The sequence below is a fragment of the Perca flavescens genome, chromosome 10 (genome assembly GCF_004354835.1).
Source record: "Perca flavescens isolate YP-PL-M2 chromosome 10, PFLA_1.0, whole genome shotgun sequence".
Lineage (NCBI taxonomy): Eukaryota > Metazoa > Chordata > Actinopteri > Perciformes > Percidae > Perca > Perca flavescens.
This window is the reverse complement of record NC_041340.1, coordinates 37,163,968-37,187,187: the sequence shown is the minus strand read 5'-3', so window position 1 is coordinate 37,187,187 and position 23,220 is coordinate 37,163,968. Positions and strand designations below refer to the sequence as shown.

The following is a 23,220-nucleotide window of genomic DNA, read 5'->3' as shown; positions in this document are numbered from 1 at the left end:
TACATTAGGGAGACAGGAGGGGGGAGACTTAACACCGCCCCTCTTCGTTGCTTGCATTTGTCTCCTGTAGCTTGAGCTAGCCTTTTATTTTGTACCTGTGACAATGTCTGACACCAGAAGGGCATGGAACAATCTGAAATGCATGCTGCTTAACAGCCAGCCACTTCTTTTTGACTTCATTTATCTTTATCGTGTGGATGTGACGATCAGAGAAAGTAAACAAGTGAGAGTTTGAGATAAACATATGGCCTCAGAGCTGAAGCTACACATGACATGAAACAAATGACATCAGAGCAGAAAGAGAAAGGATGGAAAATTGTGTGATGTCAGACAAATGCCTGGCAAGCAGGAGAGACACCTTTTATTTTCATCAGTCAAACTTAAATCTTAGACAAATCACGGACAAATCTTTTCTCCCACTCTCCTGCTCGGTTTCTACTCCCACCCATTCCCACTCGTCTGCCTCTTCTTCTTCCCCCTGCACTGATAGGCAGCCTGCTGAGAGACCGAATCTGCCTTTCTACCCGCTCTGAAAAACAGCCTCCTCCACATAATAGTCAGGGGGGAAAATAGATGTAGGCGCTACCATTACAGTGAAACGCTTCCTTCTCCATTCTGTTCTGCCCGAGGCATCCCTTGCATTGTTCCCCGTAGCCTATGAGGTTTTGATCCTGCCATTGTTAACAGTAGCCTATGAGGACTTAGTCTATCAGAGATTAGCACCGGACTGAACACAGACATGAAATGAGGTTTTCTTTTTTCTCTCTCACCCCTCAGGAAAGACTAAGATGAAGTATGCTCAGTGGGACAACCTCTCTAAGTGAAAAAGAAGGATTTGTTTCATTATGCTATTAACCCTTGCACTGTTGATGGTACAGTTAAAAACAGTAACTACCTGTACACTGTAGTGCATTCTGCAGAATTACCCTCTAATGCCAGGTGCACATTAGACCACTGGTTCCCAACCTTTTAGGGCAGGTAGGATGAAGCAGAAGATTGCACATTTATGACCAAATTAACTGAAAGGTTTTTTTTCGTGTTACAATTGTCCATCAATTCACAAGAAATAAAAGCAAAAGTCAAAAGAATGTCTGCAAAATGAAGCAACATAAATATGCTTTTTTCTGATATTATATCCTGTGATTCCAATTCTTCTGTGGTTCACAACCTGGGGGTTGGGGCGCCCCAAGGGGTAAAATCTGAGGGGTCACAAGATGATTAAATAGATAAAAAAAATTGAAAATACAACATATTTCTCTCTACAAAATTATGTTTATTTATACTAAAGGGCTGCAAGTACACATTCATAGTGTTTTAGGGGTCACAAAGGCCAAAAAGGTTTGGAACAACTGATCTAGCGACCCCTCCAATTTGCTATTGTCACTCCAGCAATTATGGTTCAATGTCAGGAATTTCACTAAATTCATCCGAGGACTCTGCACTGCTTTGTGTGAAGTTAGTATAATCATGCATTGTGCATGTGAAAGAAATTGCAATTTTCTTTACCTATACACATATCTCTTTTTCGACAATTGTGTCTCAGTTCACCTCTCTCCCTGTCCACTTCCTGTCTCAGGGCTTCCTGGACATCGACCTGACAGACCTGAGGAAAGGTGGGGCGAACATCACCGGCTTCCAGCTCGTCAACAACTCTGAGCCGGCCGTCAGCCGTGTCGTCCAGCAGTGGATGGAGTTTGACAACAAAGACTCCAAAGTGCCCAAGAGTGGACTCAAAGTACTACTGCTTTGCTCTCTGATCTGTCCTTCTTTTATTCTCCTTCTTCTATTTTTGAAGCGTTAATACAAGAAGTTGTAAGGCTGCACAGGATATGCCAAGATGTCACGTTTGAAGTAACACAAACTAAATCCTGATCATGCCATCTTTCTCAGAAGGTGTGATTAGCTTTTCTTTGTGAGGTTATGGTTACCTCGGCCAAATGGGTCAGTTTTTTTGTGACTGTCAGCAGCATATTGCAAAAAGCTATGAGGTAAGAGAAAGGGAAAGGAACGAGTTTCTATTAAATGTGTTGGACAAATAACCCTTGATCCTGTCTGAGTGTGGTGATCTGGGATTTCTGCTATTTTGTTATCATTATTGATTTCAAACCAAAACAACTGTCCAACCAGCTAAGATAGAGGATTGATTCCAAATCCAAATATCTGTGTGTTTTTACAGGGTCAAGCTGTAAACTAATAATTAAGGTAATAAGAAATCATCCTTGGGGAGCTGAGGGAGGCTTTTGGAATTCGTTGAATGTTTTCTTTGCTGCCATGCCTCTCTTTAGCCAATAAGTGAATCCGTTTTTATCACTGTCTGCTTCACTTTGAATTGTCTGCTTTCTCTTTACAGTACACAGGCGCTCTAACATATGACGGGGTAAAAGTCATGTCCACGGCCTTCCAGAATTTAAGGAGACAGAGGATAGACATCTCTCGAAGGGGCAACGCTGGAGAGTGTCTCGCCAACCCACCAGCTCCCTGGGGACAGGGCATAGACATCCAGAGAGCCTTGCAGCAGGTATGTGTGCATACTAATGTGTGCACACGCATGCACATACATAGAACTTCAAACTCACACACACTCGCACAAATTCTTGAGTGGCACATTGGCTAACGGCTCCTGAGTTGGGGCTGGCTGAACAAATTAGGTCTCATTCTGTCGTGTAAAGTTCACATTAAGTCGTAGGAGAGCTGTGCAGTATCAAATGTGACATCACGGCTAGTAAACAAAACCTGCAGGCAATAACACTCAGCCGTGATCATCATGCAATATGACATCAGCAATTGAGTTTAGAATTGTAAATTTTTGGCATTGTAAATAAAAATGTGGCCTTGAGACTTTACAGTGTCTCATTGAGACATGCAGACACTCGTGCTTGTAATAGCATGTATACCAAGGACAATTGTTTAATTAGATCGAAACTTAGATTTTTAAAAAGTAACTACAAAGTAAATACAGTAGCCAGTTAAAAATACTATTGAAAGTTCATTAATTGCCCGGATAGCTCAGTTGGTAGAGCGGGCGCCCATATATAGAGGTTTACTCCTCGACGCAGCGGGCCCGGGTCCGAATCCGCCCTGCGGCCCTTTGCTGCATGTTGTTCCCCCTCTCTCTCCCCTTTCATGTCTTCTGCTGTCCTATCGAAATAAAGGCTGAAAAATGCCCAAAAGAATAATCTTAAAAAAAATTTAAAAAAGTCCAATATGTGATGTTTGTAGCCTGGAACACCATTTACATTAAGTATGTATGGTATAATAAATGCACTGTTTTGAGGGCACATTTGTAATTTCATGTGTGTGTGTGTGTGTGTGTGTGTGTGTCTGCGCAGCCCAAGGCTCTGTCTGCAGAGTGGCTGTGCAGAGGCCTGCTCAGTGTCAATCTAGCCATCTGCCTGTGCATGGACTGGAGATGGAAGCCGTGTTTGCTCAATTAACTCCATCACACAGCCAAGACAAACACATGCGCTGTACACATACACGCACGGCGTCTGTCATTCACGTCCGCAGGGACAAGGCACTGTGGAGTTTCACAAATGAATACTATACAAACACATGCAAGATATGCTTAACATGCATCGCGTGTAAGCGTGACATGCAAATGCTTGCTGTCAGCGCAGACATGAAGAAATAGGACTGCATGAATATCGTGCTTAATTGCAGCCATTATTTACCCATGAGCTGGGCAATTCTGATCCTGTCAATGACTTATTCAGTATCTATTTCTCCATTACAGGTCCGTATAGATGGATTGACTGGTCACATTCAGTTCAATGAAAAAGGCCGCAGAACCAACTACACTGTTAGCGTCATGGAACTGGCCCCCTCTGGACCAAAGAAGGTAAGTCTGGAGCCTGAGGCCCTAGTTAATGACATGTATTTTGCTCAAGTACCATTTAAAAAAAGAGAGTAACAATTTATAATGATTACATTATTCATTTTTATGTATACTTGGAGCAGGTAAAGTGAATCAGAGACAATGATTTATCCTACATCCTTTGAAAAAATCCCTACATTTTACCCGGTGATGCTTTTCTGCAAAAATGTGTGTAATTATAATAATAAAAATAAAAAAAGGTTAATTGGTTTTGTGTGCGAAATCCCTTTAGCAATTGACGTTTGAAATCAGCAACAATGTAATATTGTTTATAATATACCGTGTCACTATCAGTAGGAATGATATAATTGGAAATTGTCTAAAATGGAAATAAAAGAAAACCAAAGTGGAAAAAATCATGTTGCTGGTGGACAAGGTACACCAGAAATCTTTAAAGGTCTCATGACATGGTGCTCTTTGGATGCTTTTATATAGACCTTAATACTGTATCTGTCCCCTTTATATAGGCTGTATCTGAAGTCTCTTTTCTTTTATATAGACCTTAGTGGTCTCCCTAATACTGTATCTGAAGTCTCTTTTATATAGACCTTAGTGGTCTCCTAATACTGTATCTGAAGTCTCTTTTATATAGACCTTAGTGGTCCCCTAATACTGTATCTGAAGTCTCTTTTATATAGACCTTAGTGGTCCCCTAATACTGTATCTGAAGTCTCTTTTATATAGACCTTAGTGGTCCCCTAATACTGTATCTGAAGTCTCTTTTATATAGACCTTAGTGGTCCCTAATACTGTATCTGAAGTCTCTTTTATATAGACCTTAGTGGTCCCCTAATACTGTATCTGAAGTCTCTTTTATATAGGCCTTAGTGGTCCCCTAATACTGTATCTGAAGTCTCTTTTATATAGACCTTAGTGGTCCCCTAATACTGTATCTGAAGTCTCTTTTATATAGGCCTTAGTGGTCCCCTAATAGGTGGAGGGTGGGTGTGTGGTCTTGACCAACTGCCACTTTTCTCGTTTGAAAGCCATGATGTCTCTCTCTCATGGGTGGGCCAAATTCTCTGGGCGGGCAAAGCCGAGAAAGGTAACCTTGCTCCTTTTGACCTCGTAAGGAGCAAGATTCCAGATCGGCCCATCTGAGCTTTTTTTATCACCATTTCTAGCCACTGGGGGACCATAGGCAGGCTGGGGGAACACATAGTAAGGTTAAAAAACCGTAGAAAGTGAAATTGCAAACAATTTAATCATGCAAATAGTGGCTAAAGCTACCCTGAATTATACATACAGTACGGTATTGCTTCAGCTAACATAATATTCATAATGACCATGGTTTTTTATAAAGTCACCCAAAACATGTTTCAGACTGTGTATGCTAACCTCTGTTTCAAATGTCTTACATTTTTGACATTTTGACATTCTCCTCGTCATAGGTTGGCTACTGGAATGAAGATGAAAAGTACGTGACTACCGCCAGCTTCGTTAGAGGCAGCAACGAGACTGGCGTCCTGCAGAACAGAACTTACATAGTTACCACTATCTTGGTAAGTAAAATAGAGAGAAGGGACGGCTGAGACCGAGACGGAGAAAGGAAGGGAAATATTTCTTCGTTTTCTATTATGATAGAGTTCCTAAAAGTTCAGCTCCCTGAAAGAATTCAGCAGACATCAGTGATTGGATCTCGCTCCCTTCCTTCCTTTAGCAGCTCTATTCTGCTAACTTCTTTCTGTCGGACTCATGCCTGTTCAGAATCAGAATCACAATCACATCATTTGGCAACTTACTGACTCGTAGAGTTCCACTGTACATATTTAAGATATGTTTAAAAGGACAACACAGCCTCACGTTTAATGTTAGGAGACAAAGTGTGCATTCATCATTGTGGTAGTAGTTATACAGTACTAAATAGCACTGGAGAACATGTTCTTCATTTCTTTGTCATGCCATGTTATTTATTTGCCTCAGCTTTCTCCATCAGGCTGTTAAACACGACTTGGTCAGGTTGTGTTCAGTATGCTGGCTTAAATTACAGAGATGGAGCTGCTGGGGTCTGTGAAGGAGGTTGGATTTGAGAATAGGGCAGTAAAGATTCAGTCTGACCTGCTCGCAACACCTGCCTCATATACTGTACAGTAGGAGATAATAATGATCGTAGTATGTCTTTGCAGGTACAGGATGTTCTCAGTGTCTGTATCGTGTTGAAAATTTAATATCAGAGGATACTTCATGTCTGTAGATGCCTGGAGCTCAGCGCTGGTTCTTTTTTGAACTTCTGGTATTTATTTTTAAGTGAAAATGTATTTTATCTCTGTAAATCACTCCCACCATGTTATTTCGCTGGACTTGCTATCCAATGCATGGATCCGTATATAATAATATAAAATAAATAAAATAATATATGGCAATGTGTGTGGAGCTGATCTCCACTATGAAGGTTAATGGGATAATGGATTTCAACTATGTGCTTCCCTTAAGAGAAAATTACAGCTCACCATATAAAGGCTTGGTGGAGGTAATGAAGCAGAGAGACAATGTAGAATAATAGGAAAAAAAACTCCAATATGTGCGATATTTTTATAGAGGCAAGCTTTCACTGAGGGACCCTGTAGCATCGTCAAGAAACAGCTGAACACAGCGATATATAGTGACGCTGCAGCATTCATGTAATTTTATATGTTTAATACAATAGTGCGAGGAAAATAGTTCACTTTAGCCTCTTAGTTGATATCTTGATTAAGATATGGGGAATTTCTGAATGCAACTGTAATTTGGGGGATGGAATTGCCTAAGTGTCAACAAATTGGTGCTAAAATTTCTGCAATAGTGAATAAACCCCCGCAATAACACTGATACAGTCAATTCAGATAATTACAAAGAAGCTACATAGTACACAGTTTGTTTAAACCGGATTTAACAACCATTAAAAGGGCCAGAAATATGTTATACAATAGATAATTTAGGCTCTTGATATTAATCTGGTTTGTTTTCAGGGGTAGCAATGTAAATTATTGAAATAGTTAACTAAAGGTAATGAATAAATGATCAAAATAGTTAGCTAAAGGTAATGGATAAATGGGTAAATAGTACTGTAATAGTTAGCTTAAAGTAATGGCTAATCGTTGAAATAGATAACTAAAGGTAAAGGATAATTGGTTAAAATGGATGGCTAAAAGCAATGATAAATGGTATAAAGAAATAGCTTCTGCCACTCCAAGTGGTACATTTGCAAACTGACGTTAACATCGATATATCAATTTTATGAAAATTCTATTGTAACAAGGGCTACTTATAATAATATAATATAATATAATAAATAGCATCCAGTTTAAAATGAAGTCAAATGAACATATTAGGAAAACAACAGGTGATGTTGATGAAGTAAGTAAGTAAATAAAGTTTATTTCTATAGAACATTTAAAAACAGCTTGTGCTGACCAAAGTGCTGTACAAATCAGTGATTTAGGCTAAAAAGTACATCGAAAGACAAACACTTAATTACAAACATAGCAGGATAAGACAATTAAGATGCCGGGAAGGCCAATGTAAAAAGATGAGTTTTGAGCCTGGCTTTGAATATCACAATTGAAGGGGCACTTCTGATGTCAGGTGGCAGTCGGTTCCACAGCTGAGGGCCAGCAACAGAAAAGGCTCTTTCACCTTTTTGCTTAAGCCGGGACCGTGGGACATGGAGGAGGCCTTGGCTGGAGGATCTGAGGGACCTGGGGGCTACGTGAAGATGAATAATATCAGCTATGTAGCTGGGGTCCAGGGCGTGAAGTGCTTTAAAAACCATCAACAGTATTTTAAATTGTATCCTAGACTGGACTGGAAGCCAGTGCAAGGAGGCTAGGACAGGTGTAATGTGTTCACGCTTTTTTGGATTCGTGAGAAGCCTAGCCGCTGCATTTTGGACCATCTGAAGCCGTGCCACCAGAGTCAGAGGGAGACCAAAGTAGAGAGAGTTACAGTAGTCTAAGCGGGAGGTTATGAAGGCATGGATGACTTTTTCCAGATCATTGTATGACAGAACAGACTTGAGTTTAGAAATGAAGGGGTACTTTGATCTGACTCTGGTGATACATTAGACAAAAAAGTTGGCAGCTGATGTAGAACATTGGGTATACGTATTATTCAAAACTTAACATGTAGTCTATCGACTTCTAATTAAAAAAAAATGAAGATCCTCCCGAAGGTTGCAGTCTCCCAAGGGAACGGACCTAAAATAAGTCTCTCTGACATAATCTCCTATCAGTGTCCCTTTTTCCAGGAAGATAAATTGGTTCTCTGTCTTGGAACCTAAGAGAAGAGATAAGGTGTGAACAGTTATTGGGCTGCGGGGTAGCCATGGAGTTTTTTTCACTGTCTAACTTTTGTGCTCGCTGATTCGTTGCTTGAGGGAGTGTGCTGTTTTGCCACTGTGAAGGTGTCACTTTGTGCATTCCCACAATCCCTACTGTCCCATTCTCTGCACACAGACCAGGCCGGGGTTTAAAGGAGATCTGGAGGAGTGAAGCAGAGCATGGCTAATGGAGCACTGGAGCTTGGTGTCTTCACAGTTGTGGGGTTATACCCAAAAACCAGGCCATGAATGGAATTTTAAGATTTAGTGTTAGCATGCTAGGAGTTGGTTTTTCATGGCATACTGGCTCGCTGTACAGCCATTAAAACAAATACAGTTATTTTAATAGGGCTTTCAGCAAGAAATGGCAGCATGCAGGAGTAAATTTATGTGATTTTCAAAATTCCCTCGGGGTCTGTTTAAATTGGTCTAAGAGGAATAAAATAAGTTTATTTTTACAATTTCACCAACGGCAAAACTAATCAAACATACACTATTTATTTACATGCATTTTGTTGCATTTGTATTTCGGTAGTGTTTTTGTTTGTACACAAAAAGTGTTTGATATGTGTTCTTGTGTGTGTCTGTGTTATATTTAACATGGTTGAGTGACAGCGGATCTCCGTGGAACTGTTCGATGTCAATGAGACTGAGTCCTGGAGGACCTTCTGTATGCCATGTCATGCCTGCTTGTGCACGTGTGTGTCTCTGTGTGTGTCTCTGTCTTTGTCTGTGACTGCAAGTGCATGCTCTGTCGAAGCGCTTCACGCCAGACCTTTCTCACCACTGTCTCCCTGGGGTGCCGTTTCTCTACCAGTGGGCCTCGGCTTTCCATGTGTAACAATGATTACCTTCACCTCAACCATAAAGAGCAGGGGAACCCAGATCACTGTAACACACAGAGGAACCCCTCCACCCCCACATCTCTAGACCCTGATGAAATATGATGGGAGGATTTGCTCCGCTCAGCACAGCCTTAGCTAAAAGCAGGCACACATAACAACTTGTGGGAATTAAAGCCCTCCAAGTGCTGATGGACGGTTCAGACTGAGTTGACTGAAATTCTATGAGAAATACAGTTTTCTTAAAGAATAGTGGGGCCCCAGGTGTTATGTCAACTGTAATTTGTCAGGACAGCAATCAGTGTGAGATGTACAAATGTCGGTACGATATAACAAGAGGAACAACCTGGCCCCAGAGCAGAGGTCAGCAAAGTCTGCTTCACCATTTACACGGCTCAAATATAGACACCCATGCACAGACACACACGGATATTTCTTGCTCTCAGATCCGATGTCTTCTCAGCTTTAATAACGCAGTCCAATTCTTCCACTTCCTCATGACCTTTTTTATGTTAACACTCTTTTCAATGCGGCAATGCTGTCCTAATGATCATACTTAGGCACCTTTTGTATTTGAATTATATACCATACCTTTAAGGAACAAAGCCAAAATAATACCTTGTAATTTCATATAATCATCTTTTAATTCAGACCTTTCACAGAGAGATTTTTTTGTCAAAGCCTTAGCTGAGATCAGGGGGTAAAAAGATAAGTGATGCACTAAAGCATAAAATGCAACCGTAATATCCTTTCCCACATTTTTAAATAGTAATATAAAACTTAACTACATGCTAAAGCATTATTATCATCCATAATGCTGTCTGTGGCTTAATTAATTTAACAAATTGTCCCTGCTGTAAACGTTATGGTACAGTCACAACAGCTTGTGTCAAAAAATGATGCATATCAGTGCACATTTTGTTTTCACATCAGCGAAATTCGTAATTCAAAAACTGTTTCTCTATGTTATTTCTGACACTGGGTGTAATTGAATTAAAATAGATGATTGCATGGTTGCCCTTTCATCCAACAGGAGTCTCCATATGTGATGCTGAAGAAGAACCATGAGCAGCTTGCAGGAAATGACAAGTACGAGGGCTACATTGTCGAGCTGGCTGCAGAAATAGCCAAACATGTGGGCTACCAGTACAAACTGAAGGTTGTTTCAGATGGCAAATATGGAGCCAGAGATCCAGAAACCAAGATGTGGAACGGCATGGTGGGGGAACTGGTTTATGGGGTGAGTGAACAGAGTTTTGTTTGAATTATTATTTCCCATTTAATAGGTGTTTTGATGAAGACAATCTTGCTCTTTTTACCATTAACAAACACATATTACAGAACATGAATCTTTTCATGCTTGCCCGCCTCTGTGTCCCTCCCTCAGAAAGCAGATGTGGCTGTGGCTCCTCTGACCATCACCCTGGTCCGTGAAGAAGTGATCGACTTCTCCAAGCCCTTCATGTCCCTTGGTATCTCCATTATGATCAAGAAACCCACCAAATCCAAACCTGGCGTGTTTTCATTCCTGGACCCGCTGGCTTACGAGATCTGGATGTGCATTGTGTTTGCCTACATTGGCGTCAGTGTCGTCCTGTTCCTTGTCAGTCGATTCAGCCCGTATGAGTGGCACGCTGAGGACTACGAGGAGGCCGGTGAGCCGCAGTCTCCCAACCAAGCATCAGCCTCCAACGGGGCAATGCAGCAGGGCCAGACACCAACACAACAGAACACCAACCAGCAGAGTCCTGAGCAAACCAATGAGTTTGGCATTTTCAACTCCCTTTGGTTCTCACTGGGGGCCTTCATGCAGCAGGGCTGCGATATCTCACCACGGTAAGAAACCCAAGCCACAAATGTTGATGTATTGCATCCACACTGCTTTGAGTCTCGCTTTTGTTTGTTGGTACACAAAGAGACACTAAGCGCCACCTACGTACAATATATTTTGCTGTGTTGCTTTCTTGTTCAATTCAGTTGGGCTTTGTTTATTGAGATTTTGTTCTTTGCCAGTCATTTGTCACACAGAGCAACGATAAAAGTTTGATGAAGAGCAGCAGAGGGAGTTTATGACGTGGTCATGTTGCAGAGTGTTGGATTTTTATTCTCCTGTTTCCAAATGCTTCCTGTGGTGGTGTAAACATGCCATGGACTTCTAGGACTGTTAAAATGTGTTGTTGTTAGCTTCCTCCAATATTCTCACATTTTTAAATGCAAATCAGTCCGTCGGTCTGTGTATTGATCAATCAATCTGTGGGGGAAGTTAAATATCAGACCCTTCGGAGATTGTTATGAAGGATCCTGGCGTGAGTATTGAGTGCTATGTGTTTGCTTCCCCTCGAGTGCTCTCAGGAGCTGTGGTATGAAACCCTTCCCAAAAGGTCACCAATTAAAAATCTCATTAAGTGTCTGAAATTAGAGACACTGAGGTCGACTTTCTGAGCTTTCCAGAGGGACTAGCAGGAGGAGATGAGAAGATAATGTCAGTATTATCACTGTTAGCTCTGAACCAGCAGAGACAGGTTAGGTCACAGATAGACACAGAGCTTCTTGTCTCTTTAAACATTAAACTACATACATTATGCAATGTGGTGGTGCACATATGCATAATACATCTATACTGTAGTAACTATACTGTGAGCATGGATTGGCCAATGCTGTTGCTTTGTAGAATCATTGTAAGTGGGCTTGGATGATCTGCTATTCTTGCCCAGATGTTTTGATTTCTGCCTCCCCACAAGATTAATTAAATTTAGTTTGTGGTGCTCACAGGATTGAAAATTATATTTAATAAGAATTCAGTAGCCACGTCTTGTTTCCAGAAACAATGACTGGTTACTCTGGATAATCAGCAGAACACTTCATAACTATTCTAAAGAAATTGTCCTCATAAAGAAAGTGGAGAAGTAGTTAAAACTGTTCAAAGTAACATCTGGCACAGAGTCTTTAGGACATTGTATAACATGACTGTTGAATTTTCTTTATGGCATTTGTCAATGCTGTGAGCACCACAAATTAAGATTCATTTACTTCCATTGTACTGGGGAATATCTCAGAGATGGATATCTCAAAGCCTGAGCAAATAAAACCAAAACTATCTGCATGGATAGATACCATAAAATGTAGCTTAGAAAACATGTTTTCTTGCATTTTAGGTGAACCGATCCCTACATTTTCTAAGCCGATCAGTCACTGTGAACCAGAGACGTGTTGTGTTGCTTGCCCTGGTCTGAACATGATTATCTGTTTAGAGGGGAGTTACTGTGAAATAGCAGCATTGCTCAGTCAGTCTTCCATAATTATGCGGCTGAAGGGTAAAGAAATTACATGTGTAACAGTCCATTTTGATCATGGCTTTCATCTTGTGTATGTGTTATTACTGTAAAAAAATGTATTTTTTGCTTTGCTCTTAACTGTACACAAGTATCAAAAAAAGAGAAAATCTCTGCACCTACAGGCCTGCATGCTGCAGGTGCTCAGCAGTACATGATGTAGGTACTGGATCCCTACTCCTGCGGGCCCTCACCTGACATTTACCATTTTCTGCCTGGAGACTGTGCTTCGTGCAGGATGAAGCCTATTGTTCGTGTGTTCTTCTTTTACAGCCAGAAAATGCATCTTCAATAACTATTGATTTTCTTGTACGCCTCACAGAGAAAGAGAATGTCACTATGTATCCGCAAACTGTCCATTCCCTGTGGTCTCTCTTTGTATGCACACGCACACATTTTTTCTGTGTGTGTGCATTTGTGTGTACTGTATGTCTCTGTGCTTGACCACACATGGGTTCACGCGTATTTGCACAGAATTTGCATTTGTTTTGCTTGGGGGGGGGGAAGCAAGCTCTGCTGATGCAAGAAGTTTCACTGACTGTTTAAGAGGACAAAACAGATTGTTTCTTTGCTTGCAGCAATTCTGCTGATGCCACCTTTGACTGCAAATTAACCAGATGTAAGACATTCTGTTTTTCTTTTCCAGTTGTAAAAACTGAAACAAGACTGTTCCGTTTACCTACTGATAAAGAGAGATGTGAGATAGTAGCAATAAAATTGTAACGTTGAGTTTTTTTTGCCTAGTAACACGAACAATTTTGTCCTTTTTTATGGCCTGATTTAAATAGGTTTTAGTTAGAACAGAGGATGTCATCAGAGAGGGTGGCAGCTTTAAGGCCTCCTATCCTCCAAGGACTTGAGTCAAATGTCTTCCGTTTCTTCCAATGTCCTTCCAAGGTCACTCACTGTCAGTTTTTAGGTCTTTAAAAGAGGCAGCATTAAAAGAAAATGCCACAAGTTGGTTAGCGTGTGCTGCAGTCCGTCGTGAGACGATCAGCATGGTGGAGTTTGCTTGGTGTCTTAAAAACCAACACAGTGAATGTTTCACCCCACTGAATACTGTCCTGAAGGAAACATCTTCCCCTTGAATATTTGGGTGACCTAGTTGCTCTAGTTAGCACAGCCTGTGTTCACACACGGAGGTGCGTGTTGATCTCCTAAAGGGTTAAGAGCTGCTCTGCAGGATTTCAAAAGACATGTAATGTTATTGCTCGTGTTTTGTCAGATGAAAGCAATAGTACTCATAACCGCACATACTTTGTTGTCACGGTTTTACCCGAACACCATGAATGGTATACCATTGCGTTTGGGGTTTGGGGATTTTGAGAGAATTAGTTTTTTTTTATCCGGAGGCTTTTGTGAGAACATTTTTGTTCTTGTATGCATGTGAGCATGTGCTCATTTCTTTAGATCTGTTTTTGGCCTAAGATCAATTACAACTTGTATTTATGCACTTTTTTTAAAGCTATAGTATGTAGTTTCTGTAGCCCCCATGAGGAATTCTATCTAATGACTAAATGCTGCTATCCTTTGTCAGCGGTGATGTAAAACGCATCACTCGTGCTGCTGCCCGCAAATGACGATGTACTACACCATTTTGTAAACATAGTCATACTGAGAAATGCAGAGAGAGTTGTGTGGAGCTGATAGTCTTAATTAGCTTTATAGCAACTCATATGGCAATGGCTTGAATATAACGGACGTTATTAATATAAATTAGTTGCGCACTATACCTTTCATTTAGCCTGACAAGCCAGACCCACATCCAGATGTAGGGTCTGGGAACTCACCATTGACGGAGCTCGATCCGAGGGGCGGGATAAACGGTTGTCTTTCAAATTCCCTCTGCACGTAATAGGATGGCGCTACAACCAGGCAGAGCAACGAAGAAGGTAGCGGAGCTAGTTGATAGATTCAACTTTTGCCGTATCCGGTCGGCAAAACTCAGAACACATCTTCCTTTTTTAAGAATGATTTCAGTGCCGTTCTTTGTTCTTTTCTCAAAGAAAAGCTTAACTCCAAGTCTTCCAGAAGTCCGCTGTTCCCAGCAGCAGCAGCCATAAGCCCCGCCCACTGACTCTATACACAATGTGATTGGCCTGACCAAAATTTGGTTTTTGCAGCTTGAAAGTCAACGGAGAGTGCCTAGACCCCCCCTGGCTGCCAAATAAATTTGCTGCCACTAGGAGGAGTCTAGATTTCTAGGCTACCTTTCATTCATTTCCAAGTATGTAATTAGCCCTATATCATTATCATACCAGGTGTGTAAGGTGCCCTTTTGTAAAGCCTAATTCAATGTAAAAAAATTTCATTTTTGGTTATTTCCTTTATCTATGTCTTCCATTTACTGGATTTTTGTTTTACTGTTACGTTTAAGAAAGAAAAGCTCAACAACAACAGGTGTGATTTTATTTATTTTTACAGTCGTGATAGAAGTATTCAGATTACACTGCGGAACTTTTGATATTGTGATTTGGCGCCCTTACAGTTTCAGAGTGTAATTCGTTTATAGAGCGTTTTTGTAAATATGGACAGCTGTACAGGTGCATTTGTTATGATTACTTTACATATGATAACAATCTAGTTACTCAACAACTTTGCTAACGCAAACATCAAGCAAGTGCAACAACACAAGACATGGCAAGCCAGCTAATATTACTTACTAGTCCAACAGCAAGATGGCCAGCTCACCGTCTGTCTTGCAGCCTTTTATTTCGCAAAGCTCTCGCCAGCGACTAAAAGGCAGTCCAGTTGCTCGGTCAATCTCTTTTTTCTCTTATTGGTTCATTTATGTATTTTATGCACGTTAATCATGTGATTATTTATTTCCTATCTACTTATTTTGTATCAATACATTGTGGCTCAATACCATCAACTGCTGATAGTTTAATATTGTCTTATTGGTATTGGTTAAATAACAAAAACATGTAAAAGTCATTCCATCTCTGAATAAACTGAAATTTCTGAGTAGGTGCTTGTAAACCGCTCAAAACTGTGCCTTTGTCACTAATCGGTGAGGACAGAATGTTCTAGAGGTGCATTCAGCTCAAAGCACCTTACTCTTTATGCTTCTCCGTTTAATCAGAGACAAAAGGCCAAGGAAAAACACTGACAATCCACTCTGTCCTGGATTAATCAGTAGGCGTGTTTATTTTCCCTGTCTGTGCGTGCACATGTGTGTGTGTGTGTGTGTGTTTGTGTGTGTGTGTGTGTGTGTAGGCTGGTTCTATTAAAAGCAAGCAGTTATTCTCATTATCTTGGTCTGCTGCCTCGCAGTATCAGATTGTTCTAAAGGTATCCCTTTGCCAAGGTTTACAGGCGGCCGTGTGTGTGTGTGTGTGTGTGTGTGTGTGTGTGTGTGTGTGTGTGTGTGTATATACATGTTTGTAGGCATGTATTCATACATTCATGTGATGCATTCATATGTACAGTACTTAAGTGTGTGTATTAGCCACCCTGCTATTTATTCTCTGTAAGATCTTGTTTACTGTGCTCTTTCTAAATGTCAGCACTGTCAGTCAGGCCCTCCAATAAGCTCCAGTCCGTGCTGTTGGGTGTTTATCTCTGCAGACAGGTGGACTCTGAGAGTGATCCCCCCACACCACTCCATCTATCCTTCCGTCCACCCACCCATTTACTTCTCCTATCACCCCTTTTCAGGCTTCCTCTCATCTGCTCTGCTTCCAATCCTTTATAGCCTCTTGCAGCGGTTGTGTTTGGTTAAAAATGAATCATGTGTGGCATGTTCCCTCTCATCTCATGGTTTCGCTGATGCTTCCTGTTTCTCCTGGCACACCTCACACACTGGAAGATTGAGTGTGATTTTATCTTTTTCATAGTAATAACAGTATGTGCTTGGCTTTTGTTTGGCTTTGGTAAGTTGTACAGTAGTCATTTCATGCATCTTCTGGGATCAGAATCAGAAATTCTCTATCACATCTGGACTCATTTTAAAGCCTGTTCAGATGCCTTAGAGCTTGGGCTCAGATTTCATAAGCATGTGCAATATTTAAAGACGAAGATGTTTTCATCCTAATTCATTCAGATATGTATTTTCTTCTTCATTGCTGCTGGAAGCACCAATGGGATGCTTTTACTGTGAAGCAGCTGCAGGACAAAAGATGGTGTAAATCCAGGTGTATTAAACATTGCAAATGATAAATCTACTTTCATACAGCACCAACAAATCATGGCAAAGGGGAGCCAATCAGAAAACAGGTTTAGCTGGAGGTAAGAGAGTATAAAAGATTCAACAGGACCTGTATCGTACTTGACCTTGTGGATTTGAACTTGGCTCTCAGTTTTCGTGTAAAGCTTGCCGGGTGGGAGCACAGGCAGGAAGAGAACTTGAGTAAAAAGGCGTGGGTTCATGATGTTCTTCCTGTGAATGTGTTTTGAGATGTTTATGTCTGTACCTGTGTGTGTGTGTGTGTGTGTGTGTGTGTGTGTGTGTGTGTGTGTGTGTGTGTGTGTGTGTGTGTGTGTGTGTTGCATGGTCCCGTGGAGGTGTCTCCTCTCCTCAGTGCCTGTGTTGCTCTCGTTACATGATTGTAGACTGAAATAAATCAGCTCTGTCACTCACACCCCACCTGCCACAACAGCAATTTCTCAGCCGGGCGGTCAGAATCATTCAATAATGGATTGAGTATGGACTGTATTATGATAACCCGGGTGAGTTTTTTGTCATACAGTGATGCTTGTTGCTTACTTTCTGTCAATATTGGCTTGTAATAATTCTATTCTGAACCGATGCAGTTTTAAAAACTGTGATATTTAAGATGTCAGAGTGTCCCTGAACACACCACCATTGACAGGTTTCAAAATGGTCCCCGCTTGCAGTTGCATTAGCACTGGGTGAGAATTTGACAAATATAGAAAGACATCTAACGTCAGATGAGCACAGGCATATGCACCGACTACATACAGTGGCCTGTACGAGTACTACTAGTCATTCATTTCATCCCAATGGCATTATATAGTTGCAATTCTATGAGACTTGTCGTCCTCTTTTCTTTGTTAAGCCCTTTGAGATGACATACTGTGATTGGAGGCTCTAGGCTATGGTTAGCAGAAGGCTAAACTACCGGCTTGTGTGCCGCATTTACATTTTCTCTCACCCTGTCTCCTGCGTCTCAGCCTCTGGTCCTCGTAGCAGGCTGCTGCCATCCAGACGAGGAGACGCCATAGACGGTGTGAGAAAAAAACGTAAACGCGGCAAACGAGCCATGGTATTTGTGCTAGGCTACAGGCTAACCCAAGGCTCTCCCGACTGTTTTCAATACAATAAACTGGACTAGATTTTTACATAGTTTCGTTCCTCTATGTAGTGTAAATAGATGGATGTCGATAAAGTCTCTCTTATCTAATAGTTTAGTCTTAAATTAGCTGCAGCCGTGAGCCTTTGGCGATGGTTAGCAGAACTTTCACCGATGGGACGTGCACATGCATCTGCATTTGTAGAACAGCCAATAGGAACACTCTCTCTCTCTCTTTCTCTCTTGCTGAAATGACCTGTGAATGGCCAAAGTCTCCCATCATGGGCTAGATTTTCTAAAGCCTGAAAACCACCAAGAGGAGGTGGAGAAGTGTTGTTTTCTCTCAGACCATTTGAAGTACAATATGCAGAAAGATTATTATGGAGTGCTTGCCTAACAACGCCAAAAATAAACTGACTATCCCAGCTTTAAGGGCCTAAAATATGCGAAATCATGCATGTGTCTCATAAGAATTAAATTGGCACCACCATTGCTATCACTATTTTAATAAAAGTTTTAAAAAGTTTTAAAGTTTCATTCCATTTTGTTGCAAAGTGGGTGTTTCCCACATTTTACATAGCACACTGTATTTTACATTTCTCTGGAAAATGAGCCGTCCATCCATGTGTCTGTATAATGCAGCCAAACCCTAACCCTACAAAGTTTATGGAATCATAAATAGTGGTTTTGTCTGGTACGGTTTGTTGCATGATCCAGTGTCAGAGGCTGTTCAGTTGCTAATCAGGCCTCCGGGGAAGAGCCAAGTGATTTCTTTGTGATCAAGGGAATTATTGATCTTATCGTATTATGTATCACTTTGCATTATTGTTGTTTTTATTATCATTAACAGCAATGAATTAGATTGTCTTACAAGCCACTGAGTTACATAATTGTAGTGTTAGTGAGTTGCTGTCAAAGCAGTTGGGGAAGACTTGGTAGGGGGGAATGATTTATTCATAAAGAGACGGTTCAGTTTAGTTCACGGCATCACTTATGTTTTATTTATCTAGACATTGCATGAAGGCAATTTTTGATCATACATGCATGCACACTCGCTGGCAGGAACTAGTGACACACACACACACACACACACACACACACACACACACACACACACACACACATATACACACGTACACCCCCAGAGGATCTCACTGGGGTATCACACTTTGTACACAGACAAAGACACCATCCCCTCAGAGGCATACACTCCGTCAACTCTGCATTTAAAACACAGTCACACAGAGGCACACATATGCTTCCAGCAGCAGAAAAGGCTTTGCTTTAATCAAGCTGTGACAAGTGAATGTCTTTTCTGCCACCATGAATTATACACCAGGCCCGAGGTCACATGGGAAATCTACCTGGACCAAAGTAAACATTGCCAATAGTTTGACTGGAAAGATGTGGGCCTTGATACTTAGAGGCTTATCAGTCATCTGTGTGTTTGCTCCCTTTTAAGTTACAAGGAGCCCTAATGAGAGCTTTCACTCTGTAATACCAATTCTATTCTACTATAGGGTGGTTGCCCTTATAGAGAGAAAGACAGGGAGAGGGAGGGGAGGAGGAGTGACATGACTAAAGTCTCTCTCAGTTTAGCTGTACTGTTTGGAGTGCAGAGTGTGCTGCCATGGCAACCATAAAGAGACACAGATTTTTCTGTCAGAGCAGTGCAGCTTCACATCAAGTGTCTCGGCTCTGTGAAACTGCAGCTGAGTGCACATGCATGTCATCTCTTTGTGTTATTATACATCCAAATTGGATGCACTATAAGTCAGTTTATGTGTGTGCTGAAGGTATTGATTTTCAGTGAACAGTTGTGATGTATCTGTGTTTGGATTCCTGTTTTCTGGCTGGAGTGACTAAGAGGCTGTGCGTATGTGTGTGGGCGCGTAGCAATCGCTCTCACAGCTCGCTAGCACTGACTTATCTCAGGTTACATGAGGCTAAGACAGCATCCATGATATCACTCAGCGACCCCGTTTACAGCCACTGATACAATGATTACAGCCATATCTCAGTCGTATTGATTCTTCTGCACCAACGCTCCAAATGGCTGGGAGTTGTTGCTTTTTTATGCACCACTACTCAAACGAGCCATATGTTGCAAAGCAGCACTTAACTCTGCTGCTTCTTAATGAAACCAGCATACATTAAACCACTGCATTGCATTTTCAATCATCATGCTTTTTGTCAAATCTTCCATTTGCGTACTTGAATAAGTGCAATTACCAGCTTTTGGTGAGGTTGCTGCAGGCTGGTACTGTAACAACATTATCATAATATTCTCTTTTTACCTCAATGGCATGGTAATACTGACCTTTAGAGGGAGAGAGAGAGAGAGAGAGAGAGAGACATTTTAATAAATCATATTGTTTGCTCCCTGCTTAAAGCTTGCATGTTAGTCTGTCCTTGGAGATAAAAGCGCTCTGAAAATATCCAATGTAACAATCGTGCGACTATCAAAACAAGAGCAACCAAGCAAACAAAAATCTGAAATGAACCCAATCCCACCACTTTGCAACAATATTAGCCATAACACATTCTCACTCCCTAGAGCCTCATTTAGCAATATCAAGACAGAGAGAGACTGAATGAAGTGGTGAAAAGCTTCAAACACAATGTAAGCGTCAGATAAGTGCATTTTCAAATAGTGTTTGTTGTTTTCTGTGGCCCAGTGTGCACTAAAAGCATCGTGTGTTGCACATCAAACCAATTTGGCATGTCTGCGCGGGGCTTGGTTCAATTTTGAAGCCACAGCGATGGACCAAAATTGCCCTTTTGCGCGTGGTTCCAGGAACCATAGTGACCTATATGGTGGCAAAGTTACATAAAAAGGTAATGACATTTATAAATACTTTATACTGGTTAACTATCCAGACATGCCCATATCATAATGCATTTTTTTACCGACTGTTTTTTTGATAAGGGGCTATAGGGAATTAAGAGCTTAAAATTTTTTTTTACATTTACGAGCAGCTAAGGCATAGTTAATGAAACTCTAATTAACAAAAGCCCTGTGATAAATCAGCAAATTGAAAGGGCTGTTAAACCAGCAGAGTACAGCTGAGATGTATGGGCAAAATATGAGTACAATTATTAAGATACACATTTGCCCAACATCATGTTTAGAGTGCAGAATAAATTATGAAACATGTCCACTGTAATTTCATCCAAACATGACGAAGCAGCAGCCTTAGATTCTCTGCCTGCACTCGGCACTGTCCAACAAACACATCAAATAACGTAATTAAAATGATTTGCCTCAATTATCACATCCTTAGATATTAGAAAGAATACAGACACAGTGTAAACACAACTTAGAAAGACGCGTATAGAGCTGTCCAGACATAACTAATAAAGTAGCCCTTGACTTGGATGTCCTTTTATTTTCTAGAAAAAATACTTTCATTTTGGAGAAATACAGTAACTGATGTGCCCAGCAACATAGGATACATACATTTAGTTGCCATTAGGCGTGTATTTATTTAGTTGAACCTCCAGAGAAGGTCTTTGTGTGAGGGCCCATTAAGATAGAAGTCTCACTTGATCTGCTGTGGTCTCATTGTGTTGATGAGTGGATGCTCTCTGCTGTGGTCGTGATATACAGTAAATAATGTTTTGGTGTGGTTTTCTTTCAGATTTTATTTGTATCACTGTCATCTTTTATCCAGTGAGCTGTGGTTGTTAAGGATGTTTCCTGCAATTCGCCACAGCAGTGGCCAATTAGTTAGCACATACACAACGCTTAAGACTAATTACACCAGCTCTATATGTGAATGTGTGTATTTACCTCTCTGTCTACTGCACCTTTTTTTGCTTCTATGCATGCTTTTTTTTTGCATGCAGGCTCCACTTCACCAGCATGTTACTCTTATCTATTATACTTGCACAAAACTAGCCTCGTCCATCCAGACAAGATATCGAGAGTGGTGGTGCCCAGTCATTGAGGACATACAGCTGTCTCGCTAATTTTAAAGAAGCAAAAAAAATAAGTGGTGTAGCAGAAAACTCCTTTTCCATCCCTGATTTGTCTTAGAATCACACCATAATTAGAGACCATTTTCTTTCTCATTTAAACCTCTGTAATTCCTAATCCATTGTAATGTGGCCATTACTGGCTAATTTTTTTACACTTGCTAAAGTCATTAGTCATTGCTAATTACCATATCAAATAGAGGAGGCCAGCCGGGGGAATTCTAATGAGAGTTTAGTGCTACAGCAGATTTTCAGGGAGTTGTGGGTGGAGATCATATAGCAAGGGATGAAGGTCTGCATCTGACATACTGTAGAGAGATGGTCCAATTCGTTTTGCTGTCCATCCAAACAGACACACACATGAAGGAGTGTTGTATGTGTGAGCACATAAGCATGCACTACTTATAATGCTTATAATACTGTACATACACAACATGACCACACACACTTTCCTCGGGTTGGATTTCCTTTCCAAGTGGGAGAAAAATACCTATATTCATTAAAGCTGCTAGATTTAACAGCGGCTCATATAACTTTGTGTATGTGAAAGCGCTCACATGTTGCGACAATCCAACAGAAAATAATCACCTGACACTGCAGTTTCCCTCAACTCTACAGTGATTCAGCATCTTTCAGCTCATTGTTGTGGTTTGACGGCCCACAACTTTACTGTTTTGGTTCAGTCTCACCGCTCTCATCAACCCCGTTTCCAGGTGCAACAGTGGCTTTTTTCTTTCATAGCATTCATTTCGATGTCTCACTATGGGACACATCCCTTTATAGTGAGACATCTCACTCTTGCTACTCAGAAAATCAGAGTTACGTACGTTTTCACCAAAAAAACAGCAGCTAAAAAGAAAGTTATTTCCCTTAGGAGTTGGTGGAGACCAAAAACAGAGCCAGAAGGGGAGTAAAACTTTTAGGGCGGCTCCATTGCTTCGTATTTGCTGGATGTGTAAATACCAGTTGTTTGCTAACATAATGATGTGATATGTCTTTCTTGTTGCGCTGCCCCCAAGTGGCCAAAATATTACTGAATGCATGTTTGATGTCAAAGCTCTTGATCTCTCTTTTCTATTAACAATGTTTTAAACATCTCTTAGATTATCACTCTTTGATTACCACATCTTAAATATGTAGTTAAATTAAGTTAAACCTAAATGGATTCAGTCAGGGATTTGAAAGCATTCAAATTTGATATGCAGATTTGGTTTAAAATTTGAGAAAATGCTATGAAGCCCAAACCCTACTATAAACGTCTCTTTAATAATCCATTAAACAAAACATTACTTTTTGATTAATCACTCTAGCATTTATTCTATAAATTGTATCACTTCACACACACAGTTGTATTGCATTCCTGTATACATCACTGCTGTGGAGTTATTACTTTTCTTCCCATTACTACTCCTTTTCTTGGTAATGCAATAAAAGGGGCAGAGTGAATAATTGATTAATCATTGCCTTAACAAAACTATGAAATTACAGTGCTACTTGGAATGATTTCCTTACTGTAATAAGACAGCTTAGTTAATGTTTTACCAATAAGGCACCAAGGTTGGCTGCTGTGCAATAATGTATGAGGAGTGGAAAGAAGACTCAAAGGAAGGAAGTTCAAAAGGAAACAAACAGAGACAAACAG

The 23,220-nt window shown here is 40.8% G+C and overlaps 1 protein-coding gene across 1 annotated transcript in view; it reads left to right on the top strand.

Moving 5' to 3' along the window:
- The window catches only part of gria1a (glutamate receptor, ionotropic, AMPA 1a), a 79,746-nt gene that overhangs the window by 32,428 nt on the left and 24,098 nt on the right, over positions 1–23,220 (top strand). The window contains 6 exon segments of the mRNA XM_028588758.1: positions 1,577–1,735; positions 2,351–2,518; positions 3,734–3,838; positions 5,266–5,376; positions 10,047–10,253; positions 10,401–10,849. Of these exon segments, the coding sequence (XP_028444559.1) occupies positions 1,577–1,735; positions 2,351–2,518; positions 3,734–3,838; positions 5,266–5,376; positions 10,047–10,253; positions 10,401–10,849 (1,199 nt within the window).